The sequence below is a fragment of the Notamacropus eugenii genome, chromosome 5 (assembly GCF_028372415.1).
Source record: "Notamacropus eugenii isolate mMacEug1 chromosome 5, mMacEug1.pri_v2, whole genome shotgun sequence".
In the NCBI taxonomy this organism is placed as follows: Eukaryota; Metazoa; Chordata; class Mammalia; order Diprotodontia; family Macropodidae; genus Notamacropus; species Notamacropus eugenii.
The window spans coordinates 419,656,408-419,679,444 of record NC_092876.1 but is presented as its reverse complement, the minus strand read 5'-3'; the positions used below and the strand labels follow the sequence as shown (position 1 = coordinate 419,679,444).

The 23,037-nt window shown below is 36.4% G+C and overlaps 1 protein-coding gene across 1 annotated transcript in view; it reads left to right on the top strand.

Annotated features, from left to right (window-relative positions):
- NCAM2 (neural cell adhesion molecule 2) overlaps positions 1-23,037 on the top strand; it is a 287,205-nt gene that overhangs the window by 114,635 nt on the left and 149,533 nt on the right. The window contains exon 8 of the mRNA XM_072614941.1: positions 1,428-1,573. Within this exon, the coding sequence (XP_072471042.1) occupies positions 1,428-1,573 (146 nt within the window). The remainder of the gene's footprint in view (positions 1-1,427; positions 1,574-23,037) is intronic.

Genomic DNA, 23,037 nt, shown 5'->3' with positions numbered 1-23,037 from the left:
TCAAAGTGCTTATTTGGTTGAAAACTGTCCTGAAAACTATATCACGATGTGGTCTAAATGTGTTTTCCTTTCAGGATAAGTGTGCTAAATCAGAGCTTAATGCAAATTACATTTGCTACTTGAGATTAAGATAGTATGCTGTAAAATTCAGGAAATCAGGAAAAACTGAATTCAAAATCCAGTCTCAGAAATTTACTAGCTGTGTGACTTTCAACAAGCTACCTCATATCTGTTTATTACCTCAGTTTACTAGTCTGTAAAGTACATGAAAATAGTACTTATCCCCAGGATTTGGGGGAAGAACAAACGATATAATGATTGTGAAGTGTTTAACATGCTGCCTAATATAAATTTGGTAAATCATTGCATTAGAAATATTGTTAGAAAAGTAAATTCTGTTTTAATCTGGCTTCTCTTGGCTTATAGGTTCAATTGCTAACTTTAATGAGCATTCTCTTACCACTTTCAAAAGATATTTTCATATCTTTTATGTGATTATTATACTATATAGATTAAATGTAATTCATCAGTATACACAAATAAAACTGTACAAGGAATTTATTGAATTCTACAACATATTTGTGACTTATTAAAATTATTAAAAATGCCATAATATATATTTCTTATTTTTCCTTGTATTGCCAGCCAGCTCTGGATGTTCCATGAATAAATGTGTTTATTAAAAATTAAGTTACTACATCCAAATCATCAAAAAAAATTTCTTTTCAGGACTTAGACAAAATTTTTGAGGAATTTAGAACATAAATTCTTATAAAGATCAAGACTTTATTACATTGTTTTAGTGTTTGCTTCACTTAAGAAAATATTGAAAAACACATAAGTACTAGAAAAAGTAACATGTAATTCACATTGCTAACTGATTTTTAAGAAGAGTAAACTGTGGTTAATGAAATTGTCAGTGTTTGTCTAGATGATAATATTTTCTGTATTGGAGATGAGAAAAAGTTCATTCAATATTTTCCTTCTTATGTGAAGTTGCTTTAAAGTTTTAATATTTATTTGACTGCTATATGTACAACACAGTTTTTAATCTATTGTTGAACTTTTAGAATAGAAAATGTCAACAAATTTGATAGGATCACATTAATTATAAGTTATTAAAACTTTTAATGAATCATAAAAGAAGTAGTGGCACAATTTTGTAAGTGTTAAATGTGGCAAAAGTATAATTGTACCTTAGGCAGCCGTAATGTCTTTTAAATATCAGAATATCTTTTTCTTCAGAAGATAAGTTAGTATTATTATTATATTAGTATTTTATGTTTTCCCATATTAGATGACAAAATAATTCAGCTATCATAAAGGTAATTTCATGGATTATGTTGAGTGTGTTTTCAGCAGTTAAAATACTTTTTAAGTACTAGGATTAGTTTACTCAAGTACATATATCCACTTTGTTTTTACAGTACAGCCTCATATAATACAACTTAAAAATGAAACGACATTTGAGAATAGTCAGGTAACACTTGTATGTGAGGCAGAAGGAGAACCCATTCCTGAAATCACATGGAAAAGAGCTCTGGATGGAATAACTTTTTCTGAAGGAGACAAGGTAAAAAAAAAACTTTTCCTAATTATTTTGTTATAAAACCATGAGCTTTAATATTTAAAATTTTATCGAATTTTTCATATTACTACAAAATACTAAAGCTGTTCATCTGTTAAGAGAAATAAGTAACCTCAACCCAAAGTAAATTAAATTAGCTTTACTGTTATTTCAGAGAAATACTAACAGAAAATAAAACCCTTTAGAAATATGTGTTTCTGGCCAGGCTCATTTTACATCACTCCCTCTCATGCATTTGATGTTCCAACCAAACTGGTCTACTTTCTCTTCCCCATGCACTCCCTTCCAAATCAGGGGTTCTTAACCTGAGGTCAATGAATTTTTCATGTTTGAAAAAAATATTTTTAAAATTATATTTCAACATAATAGGTCTTCTTTGTAATTTTAAATACTTAACTTTGTGCTTTTAGAAACATTTTGAGAAAGGATTCATAGACTTCCGTGGACTGCCTAAGAGCTCCATGGCAGAAGGAAAGTTAAGAACACCCCCGCTCTGTATCCTGCCTGTAGCCAGACCATGTATCCCATAACTAGAATACATTTCTTTCAGACTTTCACCTTCTGCAGCCCTTAGCTTCCTTCACGTCTCAGCTAAAGTGCCATCTTCTATCCAGGGGCTTTCTCTTCCATAGGTTAAGCATCCCTTCTCTTGTATGACATGATTCAGTTAACCTCTCTGGGTTTCAGTTTCCTCTTATGTAAAATTAAATATTTGGAGTATATGATCACAAATATTCTTTGCAGCTCTCCATGTTTGTAAGATTTCAATAGACATAAGATAGAAGTATTTTTTAAACTTAATTCAGTAATCTAATGTAAAAGCTTTTCTTTCTATCTTTGAGCTCTAGAAGCTTGAAACCAGGAAGACAGATAGGACTTAGTGACATCCTTAGCCAAACATCTATCTAAGGGTTTTGTCAACTTTTTTGCGATAGACCCATGCACTGGAGCTTTTATAGAAAGACACTTACCTTTCCCTCTGCTACTGTCACTGCTTCCTGCTTGGTTTCAAAAGTCCTCCACATCAGCTTTCTTGACCAAGTTCTTTGCCAGTCGCTTCTTCATAACTCACTTGAGACAAAAAGATGCTACAGTGAACTAACGGAAAAAGAAAAGCAACTTGCAAAGTATGCAGTTAGTGAATTATAAAGCAAATGTGCCTTATCTTGGGATATTCCTAATAAAGCAATAGATTAGCTTCAGGAAGCTGTGTCAGCAGCCCTATGATCTAATTAGTGTCTTGAATTGGCCCCTTGAAATATCCTGCCAGAATCATTTTTCAGGAAAAAGAAGATTCCATTCTTGCTGTCCGTTCAGCTCCTTTTCTTTCAAAAGTGCCTTTCTGAAAACTTTCACGAAGTTTCAACTTCAGAGTACATATTCTCTATCATATTAGGTTGGTAAGAATAACAAAGAGCTGGATCTGATTAAAAAGTCCATTCCTGTTTTAGTTCAGCTGCTGACTCCTTTCATTTCCCTGTTTGTTCACCTCCAGGGTAGTAATCCCAAACGAACATTAATATATTTTACTTGTAACTAATACCTTCAGGGATCACTCATCCAACTCACATTGCCACTGGCAAGTTGTATCCCCCAAGAGGTGACTGTTCCTACTTTCAAGGTTCTAAGAGTAAGACTTTTCTGTTAATCATTAGTTCACAAGCCCCACTGGGAGCTTTCACTTAATAATCAGTCTGTAGACTCAGTTCTTTAAGAAAGGCATTTACTGTTCATGGCATAGCAGGAACATTAGATACAAAACACTGGGGGCACTCTCTCCCACAAGTACCCCCAGAGTGCAGGAGGGGAGAAAAGTGGTACAAACTTACTGTTTGCAGTGTACATGTATAGGAAACAAATATGGCCAAGAAAATTCATAGCCCCTGAACTATAAAACCTCAGCAGTTCTTTTTCTCTCTCTGGAAGGTCCTTATAACATTTTTTCTTCAGCATTTTTGGGGTCTCCTTTAGCAAGCTATTAACTTAACTTTTCATGATTTTCTTGCATCACTCTCATTTCTCTTCTCAATTTTTCCTCCACCTCTCTTACTTGATTTTCAAAATCCTTTTTGAGCTCTTGCATGGCCTGAGACCATTACATATTTATTTTGGAGGTTTTTGGGTGCAGAAGCTTTGACTTTTAGGTCTTCCTCTGATGGTATGCATTGTTCCTCCTCATCCGAAAGGATGGAAGAAAATACCTGCTCACCAAGAAAGTAACCTTCTATTGTTTTATTCTTTTTCCCTTTTGGGGACATTTTCCCAGCCAGTTACTTAACTTTTGAGTTCATTGTCAAGAGAAGGGTATACTCTGGAGACCTGTAAGTTCTCAGTTCCTCCAAGGTAGCACAATCAAAGGAGAGGAGTTTAATCCTCTTCTCACCTATGCTCTGGTCTGTGAGCAGGATTCCCTTTCCAGAGCCTCCACCAGCTCCATCATGCCAGCCAGCACTCCTCCTCACCTCAGGGCTACCACTCAGGGCTGAGATCCAGATCAGCTGCTCAATTCACCCATGGTCTTTAGGCCAGGGCTCCAACAATGGAAGCTGCTGTTGCTTAAAGCCAGGGCTGGATCACTGCATTCCCTTCCCACCCAGGTGAAAGAGCTTTCTCACTGGCCTTTGAAGCTGTCTTTGGCATTTGTGAGTTGAGGAATCTGGGAACCACAGTTGCTGCTGTGCTGCCTTGAAGCCCCCTCCAGTTCTGTCTCTGTCACAGTGTGGCCAAGGCTGGGTTGTGCTCCGCTCTGCGTGATAGACCTTTCCTGTTGGCCTTCTAGGCTGCCTTGGGCCAGAAATCTCTTTCACTCTGTCGTTTTGTGGTTTCTGCTACTCTAGAATTTGTTTAGAATCATTTTTATAGGTATTTTATGAGCTTTGGGGGAAGAACTTCTAGAGGTGTGTCCTTCTACTCTGCCATTTTGGCTCCACCCTTATGATATTCTTTAAATACTTTTTCTCGGTATTGGTCATCAAGAAGGCACTCTTCTGCACACCTATCTCCACTTAGATAGCTGTCCTGGACTTGCTCTTGTTAGGGCCTGGAGTTTTGACTGAATGGGCCAGTATGCTTCTGGGTTGGGTCTGGCAGGTCATTTGATGGCTGTGTTAATTCCTCATCAGCTGGAGAGTTGCTGGGAGGGGTTGCTAAAAAGGGGTAGGGATGCCACTCCACCCCTGGGTAACTGCTACCAAGTGGGTTGGGCAGTTGTCTTTTTTTTAATAGTATTTTTTTCAAATTACATGTAAAGACAGTTTTTATCATTCATTTTTTTAAAATTTTGAGTTCCAAATTTCCTCCCTCCTGCTCCTCCTTTCTCCCTCCCTAAAATGATAAGCAATTTGACATATATTATAGGTAGATAGACAGACAGATAGATAGACAGACAGATAGGTATGTGTGTGTATGTGTACATACATATATATATATATGCAGTCATGTAAACATATTTCCGTATTAGTCATGTTGTCAGAGAAGAAACAGAGCAAAAAGAAAAAATTTACACACAAAACAATAAAGAAAGCAAAAATAGTATGCTTTGATCAATATTCAGGCTACATCAGTTCTTTCCCTGGATGTGGATAGCATTTTTCATAATTAGTCCTTGGATCATTGTATTGCTGAGAGAGCTAAGTCTGTCATAGTTGATTATCACTAATGTTGGTGTTACTATGTATAGTGGTTTCCTGGCTCTGTTCACTTCACTTTACATCAGTTCATGTAAGTCTCATTCTTATAACACAATAGTATTCATTATATTCATATACTACAACTTGTTCAACCATTCCCCAATTGATGTACATACCCTCAATTTCCAATTCTTTGCTACCAAAAAAAAAAGAACTGCTATAAATAATTTTGAACATGGAGGTCCTTCTCCCTTTTTTAAATTCTCTTTGGGATGCAGACCTAGTAGTGGTATTGCTGGATCAAAAGGTATGCCCAGTTTAATTGCCTTTTGGGCATAGTTCCAAATTGCTCTCCAGAATAGTTGGATCAGTTCACAACTCCACCAATACAACATTAGTGTTTCCAGTTTTCCCACATCCCCTCCAACATTTATCATTTTCCTTTTCTGTCATATTGGCCAATCTGATAGGTATAACATGTCTCAGAGTTGTTTTAATTTGTGTTTCTTAAAACAATAGTGATTTAGAGCATTTTTTCATATAACTATAATTTTGATTTCTTATACTGAAAACTGCCAATTCATATCCTTTGACCAACCATTTATCAATTGGGGAATGGCTTATAGTCTCATAAATTTGATTCAGTTCTCTATATATTTGAGAAATGAGGCCTTTATCAGAGGCACATGCTATAAAAATTGTTTCCTAGTTTTCTGCTTTCCTTCTAATCTTGGTTGCATTGATTCTATTTGTGCAAAAACTTTTGAATTTAACATAATCAAAATTATCCATTTTACTTACCATAATAATCTGTCTCTTCTTTGGTCAAAAATTCTTCTCTTCTCCATAGATATGACAGGTAATCTCTTCCTTATTCTCTTAATTTGCTTATGGTATCATCTTTATGTCTAAATCATGTACCCATTTTGACCTTATCTTGGTAAATAGTGTAAGATGTTGGTCTATAATTTCTGCCGTACTGTTTTCTAACTTTCCTAGAAGTTTTTGTCAAATAGTTCTTATCCCAGAAGCTGGAATCTTTGGGTTTATCAAACACTAGATTACTATGGTCATTTATTACTATGCTTTGTGTACCCTAATATTTTCCAGTGATTCACCACTCTATTTCTTAGCCAGTACCAGATAGTTCCAATGACTGCTGCTTTATAATATCATTTGAGATCTGTTATGGCTAGGCAATCTTCCTTTACATTTTTTCATTAATTCCCTTAATATTGTTCACTTTTTGTTCTTCCAGATGAATTTTGTTGTTATTTTTTCTAGCTCTACAAAATTGCTTTTTGGTATTTTGATTGGTATGGCATTGAATAAATAAATTAAGTTAGGTAGAATTGTCATTTTTACTATATTGACTCAGCCTGCCCATCAGCAACTGATTTTATTTTATATTTATTTTATTGTTGAGATTTGATTTTATCTGTGTGAAAAGTGCTTTGTAATTGTGTTCATATTGTTCCTGAGTTTGTCTTGGTGGGCAGACTCCCAAGTATTTTATATTACCTACAGTTATTGTAAAGGGAGTTTCTCTTTCCATCTTTTGCTGCTGGGCTTTGTTAAAAATATATAGAAATGCTGATGATTTATGGGAAGGGGTTATATATTGCAACTTTGCTGTAATTGTTAATTATTCTTAGTAGTTTTTTCATTGTTTTCTAGGATTTTTCAAGTATACCATCTTTAAAGAGTGATAATTTTGCTTCCATATTGTCCAATCTAATTCCTTTAATTTACTTCTTCTTTTATTGCTAGTGCTAACATTGTTAGTACAATATTGAATAATGGTGGTGATAATGGGAATACTTGCTTCAGCCCTGATCTTATTGGGAAGGCTTCTGGCTTATCCGATTACCAATAATACTTGCTGATGGTTTTAGATAGATCTTATGTATAATTTTAAGGAAAGCTCCTTTTATTCCTATGCTCTCTGGTGTTTTTAATAGAATAGGCACTGTATTTTGTGAAAAGTTTTTTCTATATAGATTGAGATAATCATGTGGTTTGTTGTTTTGTTTTTGTTTTTGTTTTTTTGGCTTTGCTATTGACTTGGCGAATTATGCTGATGATGTTCCAAATATTGAACTAGCCCTACATTCCTAGTATAAACCCCATCTGGTCATAATATATAATTCTCATGATTTATTGTTGTAATTGCTTTGATAGTATTTTACTTAAAATTTTTACATCAATAATCATTACAGAAATTGGTTTATAGTTTTCTTTCTGTGTTTTAGCTCTTCCTAGTTTAGGTATCAACACCATATTTGTGTCATAAAAGGTATTTCATCAGACTCTGCCTTTTTTTTCCAAATAGTTTTATATGGTATTAGAATTGATTGTTCTTTAATTGTTTGGTAGAATTCACTTGTAAACCCATCTGGCCATGGATATTTTTTCTTAGGGAGTTAATTGATGGCTTGTTCAACTTATTTTTCCAAAGGATTTAAGGATTATATTTCCTCTTTTGTTGATCTGGACAATTTATATTTTCATAAATTTTGATTGATTTTCCTTAGATTGTCTGATTTATTGGCATTTAAATTTAAATTCCTCTTCATTGGTGGTAAATTTCCATTTTCCTTTTTGATGCTGAATATTTGGTTTTCTTTTTTTAAAAATCAAATTAATCAGTATTTTATCTATCTTTTTTTTTTTTTATAAAACCAGCTCCTATTTTTATTTATTAGCTCAATAGTTTTCTTACTTGCAATTTTATTGATCTCACCTTTGGTTTTCAGGATTGGTCCTTAGGGGATTTCTAAATTGTTATTTGTATGTGTGTGTGTGTGTGTGTGTGTGTGTGTGTGTGCCCATGCATGTGTGCATGTGTGCCTGATTCATTGATCTGCTCTTTGTCTAAGAATTTAGATAAATAAATTTTCACCTAAGTACTGCTTTGGCTGCATCCCATAAATTTTAGTATGTGGTTTCATTGTTGTCATTCTTTTTAATGACATTACTGATTGTTTCTATGATTTGTTCCTTTACTGACATTCTTTAGAGATAGATTATTTAGTTTTCAATTAATTTTCAATCTATCTTTCCATTGACCTTTATTAAATGCTATTTTTAGTGCCATATGATCTGAAAAGCATGAATTCAGTATTTCTGCCTTTCAATATTTGATCTTGAGGTTCTTATACCCAAATATATGGTCAGTATTTGTGTAGGTGTCATGTACTGCTGAGAAAAAAAAAAGGTATATTCTTTTCAATTTCCATTTAGTTTTCTCCAGAGGTCTGTCATATCTAACTTTTCTAAAGTTCAGTTTTCTTCCTTAATTTCTTTCTTGTTTATTTTGTGGTTAGATTTATCTAGATTTATCCCCTCTCAGAAAGAGGAGAAGGTTGATATCCCCTACTAGTATAGTTTTACTATCAATTTCTTCCTGTAACTCAATTCTTCCTTTAAGAATTTGGATGCTCTGCCACTTAGTGCATATATGTTTAGTACTGATTTTACTCTAACATCTACGGTACTAAGATATAGTTTCCTTCCTTATCTCTTTTAATTAGATCTGTTTTTGATTTTGCTTTAAAACCATGATTGCTACCCTTCCTTTTTTTTTTTTACTTCAACTGAAGCAAAATAAATTCTGTTCCGGACCTTCACCTTTACTTTGTGTGTCTCTCTACTTCAAATGTGTTTCTTTTTTTTCTTCTATTTTTTTTATTTTCATTTATTTATTTATTTGACATTCATTTCAACAAAATTTTGGGTTCCAAATTTTCTCCCCTTTTCTCCCCTCCCCCACCCAAACACCAAGCATTTTAATTGCCCCTATGACCAATCTGTTCTCTCTTCTATCATCCCTCTCTGCGCTTGTCTCCATCTTCTCTTTTGTCCTGTAGGGCCAGATAACTTTCTATACCCCTTTACCTGTATTTCTTATTTCCTAGTGGCAAGAACATTACTCGACAGTTGTTCCTAACACTTTGAGTTCCAACTTCTTTACCTCTCTCCCTCCCCACCCCTTCCCTTTGGAAGACAAGCAATTCAATATAGGCCAAATCTGTGTAGTTTTGCAAATGACTTCCATAATAGTTGTGTTGTATAAGACTAACTATATTTCCCTCCATCCTATCCTGTCCCCCATTACTTCTATTCTCTTTTGATCCTGTCCCTCCCCATGAGTGTCAACCTCAAATTGCTCCCTCCTCCCCATGCCCTCCCTTCCATCATCCCCCCCACCCTGCTTATCCCCTTATCCCCCACTTTCCTGTATTGTAAGATAGGTTTTCATACCAAAATGAGTGTGCATTTTATTCCTTCCTTTAGTGGAATGTGATGAGAGTAAACTTCATGTTTCTCTCTCACGTCCCCTCTTTATCCCTCCACTAATAAGTCTTTTGCTTGCCTCTTTTATGAGAGATAATTTGCCCCATTCCATTTCTCCCTTTCTCCTCCCAATATATTTCTCTCTCACTGCTTGATTTCATTTTTTTAAGATATGATCCCATCCTCTTCAATTCACTCTGTGCACTCTGTCTCTATGTGTGTGTGCATGTATGCATGTGTGTGTGTGTAATCCCACCCAGTACCCAGATACTGAAAAGTTTCAAGAGTTACAAATATTGTCTTTCCATGTAGGAATGTAAACAGTTCAGCTTTAGTAAGTCCCTTATGACTTCTCTTTGCTGTTCACCTTTTCATGCTTCTCTTCATTCTTGTGTTTGAAAGTCAAATTTTCTTTTCAGCTCTGGTCTTTCCATCAAGAATGCTTCAAAGTCCTCTATTTCATTGAAAGACCAATTTTTCCCCTGAAGTATGATACTCAGTTTTGCTGGGTAGGTGATTCTTGGTTTTAGTCCTAGTTCCTTTGACTTCTGGAATATCCTATTCCATTCCCTTCGATCCCTTAATTTAGAGGGTGCTAGATCTTGTGTTATCCTGATTGTATTTCCACAATACTTGAATTGTTTCTTTCTAGCTGCTTGCAATATTTTCTCCTTGACCTGGGAACTCTGGAATTTGGCCACAATGTTCCTAGGAGTTTCTCTTTTTGGATCTCTTTCATGTGGTGTTCTGTGGATTCCTTGAATATTTATTTTGCCCTCTGGTTCTAGAATCTCAGGGCAGTTTTCCTTGATAATTTCATGAAAGATGATGTCTAGGCTCTTTTTTTGATCATGGCTTTCAGGTAGGCCCATAATTTTTAAATTGTCTCTCCTGGATCTATTTTCCAAGTCAGTTGTTTTTCCAATGAGATATTTCACATTATCTTCCATTTTTTCATTCTTTTGGTTTTGTTTTGTGATTTCTTGGTTTCTCATAAAGTCAGTAGCCTCCATCTGTTCCATTCTAATTTTGAAAGAACTATTTTCTTCAGTGAGCTTTTCAATCTCTTTTTCCATTTGGCTAGTTCTGCTTTTGAAAGTATTCTTCTCCTCTTTGGCTTTTTGAAGCTCTTTTGCCAGTTGAGTTAGCCTATTTTTCAAGGTGTTATTTTCTTCAGCATTTTTTGGGGTCTCCTTTAGCAGGGTGCTGACCTGCTGTTCATGCTTTGACTGCATGTCTCTCATTTCTCTTCCCAGCTTTTCCTCCACCTCTCTAACTTGATTTTCAAAATTCTTTTTGAGCTCTTCCATGGCCTGAGCCCATTGGGTGGGCTGGGACACAGAAGCCTTGACTTCTATGTCTTTGCCTGATGGTAAGCATTGTTCTTCCTCATCAGAAAGGAAGGGAGGAAATGCCTGTTCACCAAGAAAGTAACCTTCTATAGTCTTATTTTTTTTCCCTTTTCTGGGCATTTTCCCAGCCAGTGACTTGACCTCTGAATATTCTCCTCACACCCACCTTGCCTCCTGATCCTCCCAGCCAGCACTTGGGGTCTGAGATTCAAATGCTGCTTCCCAGCCTCAGGGCTTTTGGCGGGGGCAGGGCTGCTATTCAGTGTGAGATTAAGTTCAGGTGCTCAGGTAGGGGCAAGGCTGCCTCTCAGGCTCAGTTCCCTCAGGGGGTTTATGCAGAGACCTTCAACAATGGATCCAGGCTCCTGCCTGCTTGGGGAGCCCTAGTCTGCTGCTGCCTCAGCTGCTGCCTCCCGAGGGGGCCTGAGTTATGGGGGCACCCCACTCCCCTCTCGACCTGCCAAAAAGACCCTCTCACCGACACCCGTCACCTGTGGGTGGAGGGACATGCGCGGCCGCTGGAGATCCCGTCCCTGAAGCCCGCTTAGATCTGCTCCTCTCCGTGCCGCGGCCGCGGCAGGGCTGGGCTGGGCTCCGCGTCCACAGCCCAACGGACCTTTTGCGAGAGGTTTGCAGGTCCCTCTGGAACAGAAATCTCCTTTGCTCCACTGTTCTGTGGCCTCTACTGCTCCAGAATTCACCGTGAGTTCCTTTTTACAGATATTCTATGGGTTGTGGGTTCAGAGCTATGTGTATGTGCCTCTTTCTACTCCACCATCTTGGCTCCGCCCCAAATGTGTTTCTTGTAAGCAACATATTGTGGGTTTCTGATTTTTATTCCATTCTGCTTTCCACTTCCACTTTATGGGAAACTTCATTAATTGGGTAGTTTTCTTAGCCATTATGCTCTTCTAAGGGTATGGAAAGCCTTTCTCTGCTAGACAAATCAGTCTCCTAACCTCCCAGGCACTGTGCTAAGTGGTAGGGATACAAAGAAAGCCAAAAATTAGTCCTAGTTCTCAAGGATCTTGCAGTCTAATGGGGGAGACAACATGAAAAAAAAGTAACATACAAACAAGATCCGTGCAGAATGAATTAGAGATAATCTCAGAGGGACAGTACTAACATTAAGAAAGACCTAAAAAGGCTTTTTACTGAAAATAAAACCTTAACCAAAACTTGAAAGAATCCAGGCAAACCAAGAAGCAGAGACTTAAGAGGGATAGAATTTCAGGCATAAAGTGCAGGCATTGAAAATGCTCATCGCTGGGTGATAGTATTGTATGTGTGAAACATCAAAATGTGATTATTCTCTCCAGGGATACAGTTCATAGCCTATCTATGCCTCTTTATAACCTATGACTCTTGTCCAGGTAAAATAAATTCATCGCAAGGAGTTCACTTGGAGACCTTCCCTGTATTCTCTTAATATTATGAAGATACCAATGAAACATGCAAGCTACCCATGATCCCTCATCATAGCCAGATTTTTGATTCACATATTTTTGACAATATCTTTTACATCATATCTCCATAATAAATTCTCATTTATCATGTGATACTGTCATTTCAAGCCTACCATGTACCTCTACGTTGCTTTTTGACTGATCATCAATTTCAGTTCTCTAGATAATTTGGTTTTGCATAATTTGCAGCCATACAAAATCGCTGGAAGAATATTGGAGTTTAAAATGATCAGCCTTGGTTTCAGGAAACAGCTTTGGAGTCATTAGAATAACTTTGTAATTTCCCAAAGGAAATGTAACCCATTCTCCTCCTTTCAATTTGGTGCCCCAATTATTTTCCATTTGTAGTGATGGATGAACTCTCCAGGTTGTTCATCCATTTGCATATCAGAGTTTACAAAATAGGCATTCCTATCTACTTGAGTTTTCCCTTATGGCTATAGGTATAGGCCAAATTCTTTTGGCATGTAGGTGGCACAGTAGACAGAGTACTGAGCCTGGAGTCAGAAAGACTAATTTTCCTGAGTTAAATCCAACCACAGACACTTATTAGCTTAGCAAGTCATTTAACCCTGTTTGCTTCAGTTCCTTATCTTTAAAAAAAGCTAGAGAAGGAAATATCAAACCACTCCAGTATCTTTGCCAAGAAAACCCCAGATGGGGTCACAAAAAGTCAGACATGATTGAAAAATGACTGAACAACAAAAACTCTTTTGAGTGATTTTTTTAGGGTTTCCAAGGCTTGAATAATCAGCATACTGTTACCCACTCTCAGGGAGCATCTGGAGTGCTTCACCATCCATAAGAAATCCTTCTTTAATTGGACCTTGTGTTGGATCTCCTTCATGACAATTGTGAACAACTTTCTCTAGCACCCATATTTCTCTCTGCTTTGCACTTCATTCAGTATTACTAGTCGGAAGGTTAAGGAAGATGACTTATTTTCATTCCTATATTTTTGAGGAATCTTATAAATTTTGTCATATACATGAATCAAAACTATGAGTCAAACAGCAACAATCTCTTAATTCAGGTTTTATATTGTAATGAAATGAGGAACTTGCATTTGTTAACTTGAACAGTTAATAAAAGGAAAAGGACTGTCTGAGAACTGAAGCTCTTCTGGCCAACTCTGCCCACCCCTCATACAGGACCTGCCTTCATCTCCACTAATAAAAAGGGAGTCCAATATCAATTGGTTTTGGACACACACACACACACACACACACACACTCACACACACACACGTAAAGGGAAAATATTGAAATCTATAAGCAATAAGCCAATGAATTTGAATTTGATTTTGAAAAATTCTAGTATGTTTGTTCAAGGTGGGGGTCAACTGAAACAATTATTCACTCCATTCTACTTTTAAGTACAAAATACCCTACCAGGTGAAGACACCTCTACTAAATTAATCAGTAAATCAAAAGCAGCATATTGAATTCAAAAAAACTAATTTATCAGTATGAAAGGATTGAAGGCCATCAGATGAACTGAAGGAAGTGCATTTGTGTTAGCTAAGAAAACTCAGTTATACTATGATGTTGTGGCAGTGGTGGTAGTAGTTATCATTTCAATTGTTCCCTACTCTTTGTGATTTCATTTGGAGTTTTCTTGGCAAAGATACTGGAATGGTTTGCTGTTTCCTTCTACAGCTCATTTTACAAATGAGGAAACCAAGGCAAATAGAGTTAAGCAATTTAGCTGGGTCACACAGTTAATAAATGTCTGAGGGCAGATTTGAACTCAATAAAATGAGTCTTCCTGACTTCAGGCATGGCATTTTAGTCACTGTGCTGCCCAACGTACCCTGTCATTGCTGTTAATTCATCCAGTGTGTTGAGCACATCATGACCTCATGGAGCATAGCACAGCAGACCTTTCTGTCCTCCACTGTGTACAAATTCATGCTTGTTGTTTCCATGATGCTATCTGCCCATCTCATCCTCTGCTGTCCCCTTTGCCTTTTACATGCAATCTTTCCCAACATCAAGGTCTTTTTCAGTGAATCCTGTCTTCTCATTTTGTGTCCAAAGTATTTATGCTGCAGTTTCAGTATTTAACTTTCCAGTGAATAGCCTGAATTAATATCTGTAAGTATTGACTGATTTGATCTCCTTATCATCCAAGGAACTCTCAAAATCTTCTTCAGCAACACAATTCAAAAGCATCAATTCTGTGGCACTCAGCTGTCCTTATAGTCTGAGTCTCACAGTCATACATTTCTACAGGAAAAACCATAGCTTTGATTATATGCACCTTTGTGGGCAAGTTGATATCTCTGCTTTTTAGTATGCAGTCCAGACTTGCTATAGCTTTCCTCCCAAGGAGAAAGCAATCATTAATTTCATGACTGAAGTCACTATCTGCAGTGATCTTTGAGCCCAAGAATATAAAATCTGACACTGCTTCCATTTCTTCTTCTTCTATTTACCAGGAAGTGATGGGACCATTTGCCAAGATCTTAATTTTTTTGATGTTCAAGACAGCTTTTACACTGTCTTCTTTCACTCTTATCAAGAGGTTTCTGAATTCCTATTCACTTTCTGCCATCAGAATGATATCATCTGCATATCTGGGATTGTTGATATTTCTCCCAGCAACCTTAATTCTAGCTTTTGATTCATCCAGCCTGTCATTTTGCATGATGTACTCTGCATATGTTAGATAAATAAGGTGACAATATGCAGCCTTGTCTTACTCCTTGTCCAATTTTAAACCAACCAGTTGTTCCATGTTCTGTACTCACTGTTGCTTCTTGGCCCACATACAGGTTCCTCGGGAGACAAGTAAGATAATTTGGTATTCCCATCCCTTTGAGGACTTGCCACATTTTGTCATGATACACACAGTCAGTGACTTTAGTGTAGTCAGTGAAGCAGTAGATGTTTTTCTGAAACTCCTTTGCTGTCTCCATAATACAGCAAATGTTGGCTCTGTGGTCTCTATCTCCTTTGCCTCTTTGAAACCCAGCCTGTTTTTCTGGTAATTCCCAGTTCACATTTTGCTGAAGTGTAGCTTACAGAATCTTAGCATACCCTTGCTGGCATGTGAAATGAGCGCAATTGTTTAGTAATTTGAACATTACTTGGCCTTGTCCTTCTTTAGAACTGGGATATAAACTGACCAGTTGACTTCATTCTCTAGGCTGTAGTCTTCCATAAAATAATAAACCAGTTTGGAAACAGGATTTAAGTGGCAAGCCAAGAGATTGTAGTTCCAGCTAAGCCCCTGAAAAGTGAGGGAGACAGAGAGAGAGAAGGAGAGACAGAGAGAGCATCTTTAAGGGCTGAGCAGGAAAGAATCTGTATCATAGATTCTATAGCATAGAGACCACAAGTAGAAAGAAAAAGAAAGTAGAATTGAGCTTTAGCAGTGATGGAAGAGGTCCAGGAAGGCCATTGGTCTCAGCTGAAGTCACAATTTGTGCCTAGTTGTCATCAACTTACGCATGTTTCAAGAATAGCTCTGTCCTTTCCCCAGCTCACCTTCTTAGTCATTTGTTCAATATACTGAATCCAGAATGGTTATACCTGTTCACATATCTACACATGATGATCTTCTTCATATATATTCTCCAACATTAGCAGTTTCCATTTCTGGAAACTTTTATCTCTTCAAAGATTGTAATATTCTAAGATTTGTGACCATACAGCATCACTGGGAGAACATTTATTTTAAAAATATTGGGTTTTGTGTCCAGAAAATGCCCTGGATCATTAAAAGCACTTCCCAGTTTGCCAAATTCATTATAGCCTAATGGTTTCTCCTATTCACTTTTGGGTGACACTCACTGTTGATTTGGAGTAACTGTTCTAGATACTGGCATTGATGTAATAATTCAGTGAGTTGCCAATTAAACTTTTATGTCATAGTTTGGAAAATGTACATTTTTCATCCATTTGGCTTTTCATGTATTATGGATCTCATTAATATACCCTGTATATTTTGGTCTAGATCTAGTGTGATTAAATTTAATTGAAAAACTTATAAGTTATACACTTGTGTTAAAAAAAATCAATGACTAGTGTTATGGGAGAAATATATCTTCTACAAGTTCATGTGGAAGGTAAGTGCTGCCAAAATATATTTACTGCAACATAGAAATTATAGAGGTAAAAGCCTGAGTTTTATTATTATACTCAAGCAAAGGTGCCTGCTTCAGAGAAAACAATATCCCTGAACCATCATTAGAATTCTAACAAGCCTTCTTTCTTATAAGCAAAATTACATCAGAGTGACAGAGAAATAATTCTTTTACACATTGCAATCTTGTACATTCCTCTTAAGCCATAAAAGTTAAAGAAAAGGCAGAGTCATGATAGTATGCACTTTAATGTCATAAAAGTTGAACAGACTAAGAGTCACAATCTCATATATCCCATAAGGAAACAAACTTCATCAAACAAACTCTATAGGTAAACTAAGTCAAATTACTGATTAAAATGCATTTAGAAGGTTCACAAACATGATAATTAAGGAGGAAGATTTACATATTGCCAGATAGTCAGGAATAGTCGAGATACTCCCTCTGACTTCTTATCTAATAAATTTTTAAGATCTTAAATTTTCATATCCCATGTAATTGGTTTCAGCCATCTCAACAATCTCAACTTCCCAACAATAAGAAGAAACAGCCCTGACTTTCCCAAAACATTTATCATCCATGAGTCAGGTTTGGTCAAGTGAGGTCAATATTAACAGAAGACATAGGCTTTCAGTTAACATTAATTTCAGGAGGATTAAAAAGAACTCAAAAATCAAAATTCACATTATCATAGGATTCATAAGTAAATATTTCACATGGGATTTTAGTGGACTACAAGCACAAAGTGAGTTAATAGTGTACTCAGAAAACTGGAATCATTTTTAGCAGAAAATAACTTATACTTACTCTGTACTAAATAGAAAAGTTCACATCATAAAAAAATAGATGAGGTTAGGAGGAGATCACTTTAAGCTATGTGATTTTGGGAAAAAATTCTTTTCCATAAAAACGATGGTCATAAAAGATAAGTAGTTTCAGCTACATATAATTAAAAATTCACAGACAACATCAGCATAACTAAAATAAGAGAAGAACTTGTTAAATATGGGAAAATCTTTACACCAAATAGCTGATAAGTGTCTGATATTAAAGATATGTAGATAATCGATATGCTAGAAAAAAACAAAGCACCCTTCCTCTTAAATGGTCAGTGGATAGGAGGAGATTTTTGTTTTTTGATGAAATCAAAAACTCATATTTAAAAATGTCCAAAATCCACTAATAATGAGATTACTAAAAAGTTAAATAATTCTGAATTTTTATCTCAGACTTTAGTTGACTAAGATATGTTTAAAAAGAAATCCTTATTTGGGCTCATCCTGATTAACAGGAAAACTCAATAAGTTAAAAGAAAGTATGTATTTATCTATCTATATACACACATATATATTTACAATATATAATACGTATTTTATATGTGTAGATAGATAGATAGATAGATAGATAGATAGATAGATAGATAGATAGATAGATATAGATATAGATATATAGATATATATTTTCTCATCACTGGATATTTTAAATGGAATGCTTAAGTAGTGACCTCTTCTCCAAAATGTTGTAGAAGAGATACCTCCTCAATTCATTTCAAGTCAGTGCATTTCAATTAAGTACCTGTCATGTGTAGAGAACTATGCTTGGCTATGAAGAGAAAAATAAAAAGGAAAGACTGCTCTCAAGTATCTTCTGTTTTCCTTGGAAAACAGAACATTGCAAATAGGTAACTACCTACTTCTTTGAACCCATTCCTTCCTTCATACAACTGGAATAATAATACCTGTATTATTACCTCTCAGAGTTTTTCAGAGAATCAAATGCTAAAATGTATGAAATGAAATGTATAAACCATAAAGAACTTTGTAAATATCAGTTGTTATCATCACGCTCCTTCAAAAAATATTGACAACTGACGTATCTAATCTGCATTGGACTCAGTGATCTCCAGGGTCTCTTCCAGTTTTTATGTTCTATAAGACAGAATGCTTTTCCTTTAGCTCTGGATCTTTTGGCATTATCCTCTGAATATTCCCAACTGGTATGCCACTTCAGCTCCCTTATAGTCTCAGAAAGGATCTCCATACGTATCCAAATGTTGAAATCCTTCCCATCTTTTAAGACTTAAGTCAAATGTTATCTGCTTCATATTCTATCCAGAAAGGATCTTTCCTCTCTTTGATCTCTTTTATTTTATATCATTTCTTTATAATAGTTTTCATATTCTATTTCATATCATCATCATTATTAGATGCACATCTTATTTCCTTACTGTAAGTTACCTAAGATTAGCGATTATGTCTTTTTTGTGTTCTCTACCCAACAGTCTCTAGATGTCTTCTATATAGTAGATCAATTGCTTGATCAATATTGATCAATATCTAGTGAATGGAACTGTGAAGTTTTCAAGTACAATTCAGCTAAAGAACGTCAACCACGATGTTGTATCCTAAGGCCCCATGTGTGCTAAAAGATGCATGTTGTGAATAAACCTACTTTAATGTATTATACATTGCAAAGTATACCTAAATAAAAAGAGAAAAGAGAACTTTCCTGTTTCCCAAACCCTGAAATGCTTTTTGTTTCTTTCAGAATGGAATTGTTCATTTAGACTTTGTTTATCATAATTATATTATTTGACCTTGTAATTTCACAGAGTTAAGTGCCATGTGTTGGAATTCTTAAAGAAATTTCACAAAGACTATTTTACTATCAGTCTTACCATTTAATAATAACAGACAACAGCGGGTTTTTTCTACTTGTAGATTTATTATGCTGTGGTAAATAAAACTGCAAATGACTTTAAAAGCATACTGCATCGAATAGTTATTTTCAGAATTTGCCCCTTTTTAGACTTCAGCAAATCTGCAGTCTAGAAGAGGAAACATGGTAAGGGCATACACTACCCAGGCTGTACTGATATCTCAGAAATTGAGCCCCTTTCCAATGTGACTGAATTATTTTACACTTTATATTTCCTTTTCAAGGATTTGAGACTTTTAGCAGTTCATTTGTATATGAAAAGGCATTGAAGAGTTAGTGGAAATTGCTAGTGGAAGGGTATAAAGTGTCTCTGTGCCTTTCCTTCAAACAATTTTTTCCTTTTTTCTGATCAATTTATTTCAAGAATTCACCCAAAGAAGAGGAGGGCAGAGGGAAGAGACTCAAAGCTTATTTTACATTTCTTGGTTTTAAAACACACACACACACACCTGGTTAAATTTGTCTATAAAAAGCAATTCTTGATGTATCTACATTCTTTTTCCATACAATTCTTTCCTCTTCCTCTTTTTGAGATATCCATTAACTCCAGAAAGTTTTCCAGTTACTTTCTCTGAAAATAGTACTACTGTCTTCTGTACTACTTTGTATTTAAGGGAAAACTTTACATTCTGTGTGGGATAGCATGACCCGCCCCCTTGTTCAAATTAATTGCTCAGAGACGTCTCAAAATAAAAACAGAAAATCTCCTTTATTTGGTTCTCCTGAGAAGCGGTGGCCCCTTCACCAGTAAAGCTGGAGTCGGGAGACACCTTACAGAAGCAGAATGGCAACTTATATAGACCCTGATGCAGAAGTCCCCCTTCCCACCGCTGACCATTATTCTCATTGGCTGAGAAGCAAGGTCTTTACATTCTAGGCACGAAATCTAACCAATCCCTTTTGGAACCCGCTTCAAATTTCCCGCTCCCCAATATTACAAAGCCCCCCAAAATAACACACCATCATATGCAAAATAGGCATTGAAAACATATGCAAATGAAGCATTGATGACTCATGCAAATTGGGCATTGAGAACTTATGCAAATCAGGCGGACCAAAGTGAGGACTGCAGACTGCGAGTGCATATGCAAATTAGGTATTGAGGAGTAAGTGTGCCATAGGCAATCATTGATCCTAATGCATATAAGGCTATGTGGAAATCACCTGAGTCTGGAGGAATCGGAAATCTGGGCCTAAGGTCTCTTCTACTCTAGGGAGGAGTCTCCACACCCCTAAGAAGTCTTCACCAGATCTGTTCCCATTCAATTCTTGTATGCAAAAGGTGCTAAGGGCTCCTAAGAGTATTCATACAAAAGAGAGTGGCAGACTGTACAAGATCTATATGTCATATTCTTCAACATAGACAGTTGAGGATGGCTTAACTCAACAAAGGAGTTCTTAAGAAGATCACTAATGACTTTCCTGAGAGGTTGCAACTCAAATACTTCAGGAATACTGCTGCTTGCCACTGCCTCTCAGAGCCATGACTGGGAAAGGGATTGGATGAGCGAAAATGGAACATGATGCAAGAGCACATGTGGGAGGCCACAGTTGGCTCCATTCTACTTTATAGAGTAGCTTGAAGCAGAGGAGGGCGAAATGTCCCAGACGCATAGTTTTATAAACAAAACAGAACATTTTTATTAAAACACACATACACACACACACACACACACACACACACAAGATCACTATGCCCAACGGCTAGTTGGTGATTCTTGGGCAAATGGCCATTGCCTGATTATGGTCTAGACCCAGAGGTAGGGAACCTACAAGCTCAAGACTGTATGTGGCCCTCTTGTTCCTCAAGTGTGGCCATTTGACTGAGTCTAAGTTTTACAAAACAAATTCTTTTATTGAGGGGATTTGTCTTGTGAAGTTTGGATTTAGTCAAAGGGCCACACTTGAGGACATAGAGGGCCACAAGTGGCTTTGAGACCTTCGGTTCCCCACCCCTGGTCTAGCCTATAGAGTTCAAGATTTGGGAAATGTTGACTTGACTATCTGATCAACATAAGTTAAGGTGAAGTCTCTCACCCAGTCCTGAACTAGCAAAAGTTTCTTTCTTTTTTCTTTTTAATGAAAAGCCAAGGTGATGCAGAAGCCTCCATGTTAGACAATTTAGACATATTCCAAAAGACCCTTCAGGACATCCCCATGTTAGGTGATCTGTGGTGACAAGCTGAGGTAATATTGGTAAATATGGGGTGGGGGGGGGGTTGGAAATGTATACACAACACACTCTTAAGTTTAATCTGCACTATTAAGATTTTCTGCATTTTTTAAAGTTATCAGTTTAAAGTCCATTTTTTAATCAACAAAACAATAAAAGCCCTTGTTTGTAGTCTTTGCTGATTTCTAAGGTATAAATTCGCACACTGAAAATTCAACACAGCTCTCCTGAGCTGGTTCAGCTGCAGCTCCCAAACACCCCTGGATGTATATTTCAGTAGAGAGCCCAGAACTCTGGATCTCTGCCTTTGCATCTAATTGCTGTCACTAGGCAGATTCCCAAAGAATCTTCCCAAAAGAAAGAGGGTGTTTTGAGGTACTCAATCAATAAATAGCCCAGATTGTGAACTCATTATCACTCATCAGAGCATTGTGATTAAGAAAATTTGTTAATCTTGCATATGAGGATTAGATGAAGTTTACTAAACTGATTGTAATCTGGAGAGCCTGGCATTAATTGCCTAAATGATGACCATTATTGAGTACGTAGGACCTTCCTGGTACATAAGTATGTCAATCTGTGGTCAGACATGGGTCACTTCTATCAACTCAGACCTAGCAATAAGTCAAGTCTCACAATCAACACCCTTGATTCACCTATTTTGTTGAAGGGAATTAATCCTTCCGTCACATGCACATAACTGAATTTTATTAGGGTTAATAGCACCGCCATCCATTTTCAAAGTCTTTGCTTGTTCTATCTTTTGTTCCATTTGATCAAATAGCACAATGCCATCTATGTATTTGTAGGACTGTAACCCCATGGGGCCACAGTTTCAGACACTATCCATCTTACTCATTGATAACAAATTGAGGGACCCTTCAGGTACCATAGGGGTAGGACACAGCTAGGTAGACCATTGGATAAAGCACCCCACCTGGAATCAGGAATCAGGAATCTAATCCACCCTCAGATATTTACTGTGTGACCTTGGGCAAGTTACTTAAATTCTGTTTGCCTCAGTTTGCTGAACTGTAGAATGGAGTTAATATTCAGTCAGTCAGTAAGCACTTATTAAGTTCCTACTATATGCTAGGCATTGAGCTAAGCGCTGGAGCTCTTTGTCTAAGAATTTAGATAAATAAATTTTCACCTAAGTACTGCTTTGGCTGCATCCCATAAATTTTAGTATGTGGTTTCATTGTTGTCATTCTTTTTAATGACATTACTGATTGTTTCTATGATTTGTTCCTTTACTGACATTCTTTAGAGATAGATTATTTAGTTTTCAATTAATTTTCAATCTATCTTTCCATTGACCTTTATTAAATGCTATTTTTAGTGCCATATGATCTGAAAAGCATGAATTCAGTATTTCTGCCTTTCAATATTTGATCTTGAGGTTCTTATACCCAAATATATGGTCAGTATTTGTGTAGGTGTCATGTACTGCTGAGAAAAAAAAAAGGTATATTCTTTTCAATTTCCATTTAGTTTTCTCCAGAGGTCTGTCATATCTAACTTTTCTAAAGTTCAGTTTTCTTCCTTAATTTCTTTCTTGTTTATTTTGTGGTTAGATTTATCTAGATTTATCCCCTCTCAAAAAGAGGAGAAGGTTGATATCCCCTACTAGTATAGTTTTACTATCAATTTCTTCCTGTAACTCAATTCTTCCTTTAAGAATTTGGATGCTCTGCCACTTAGTGCATATATGTTTAGTACTGA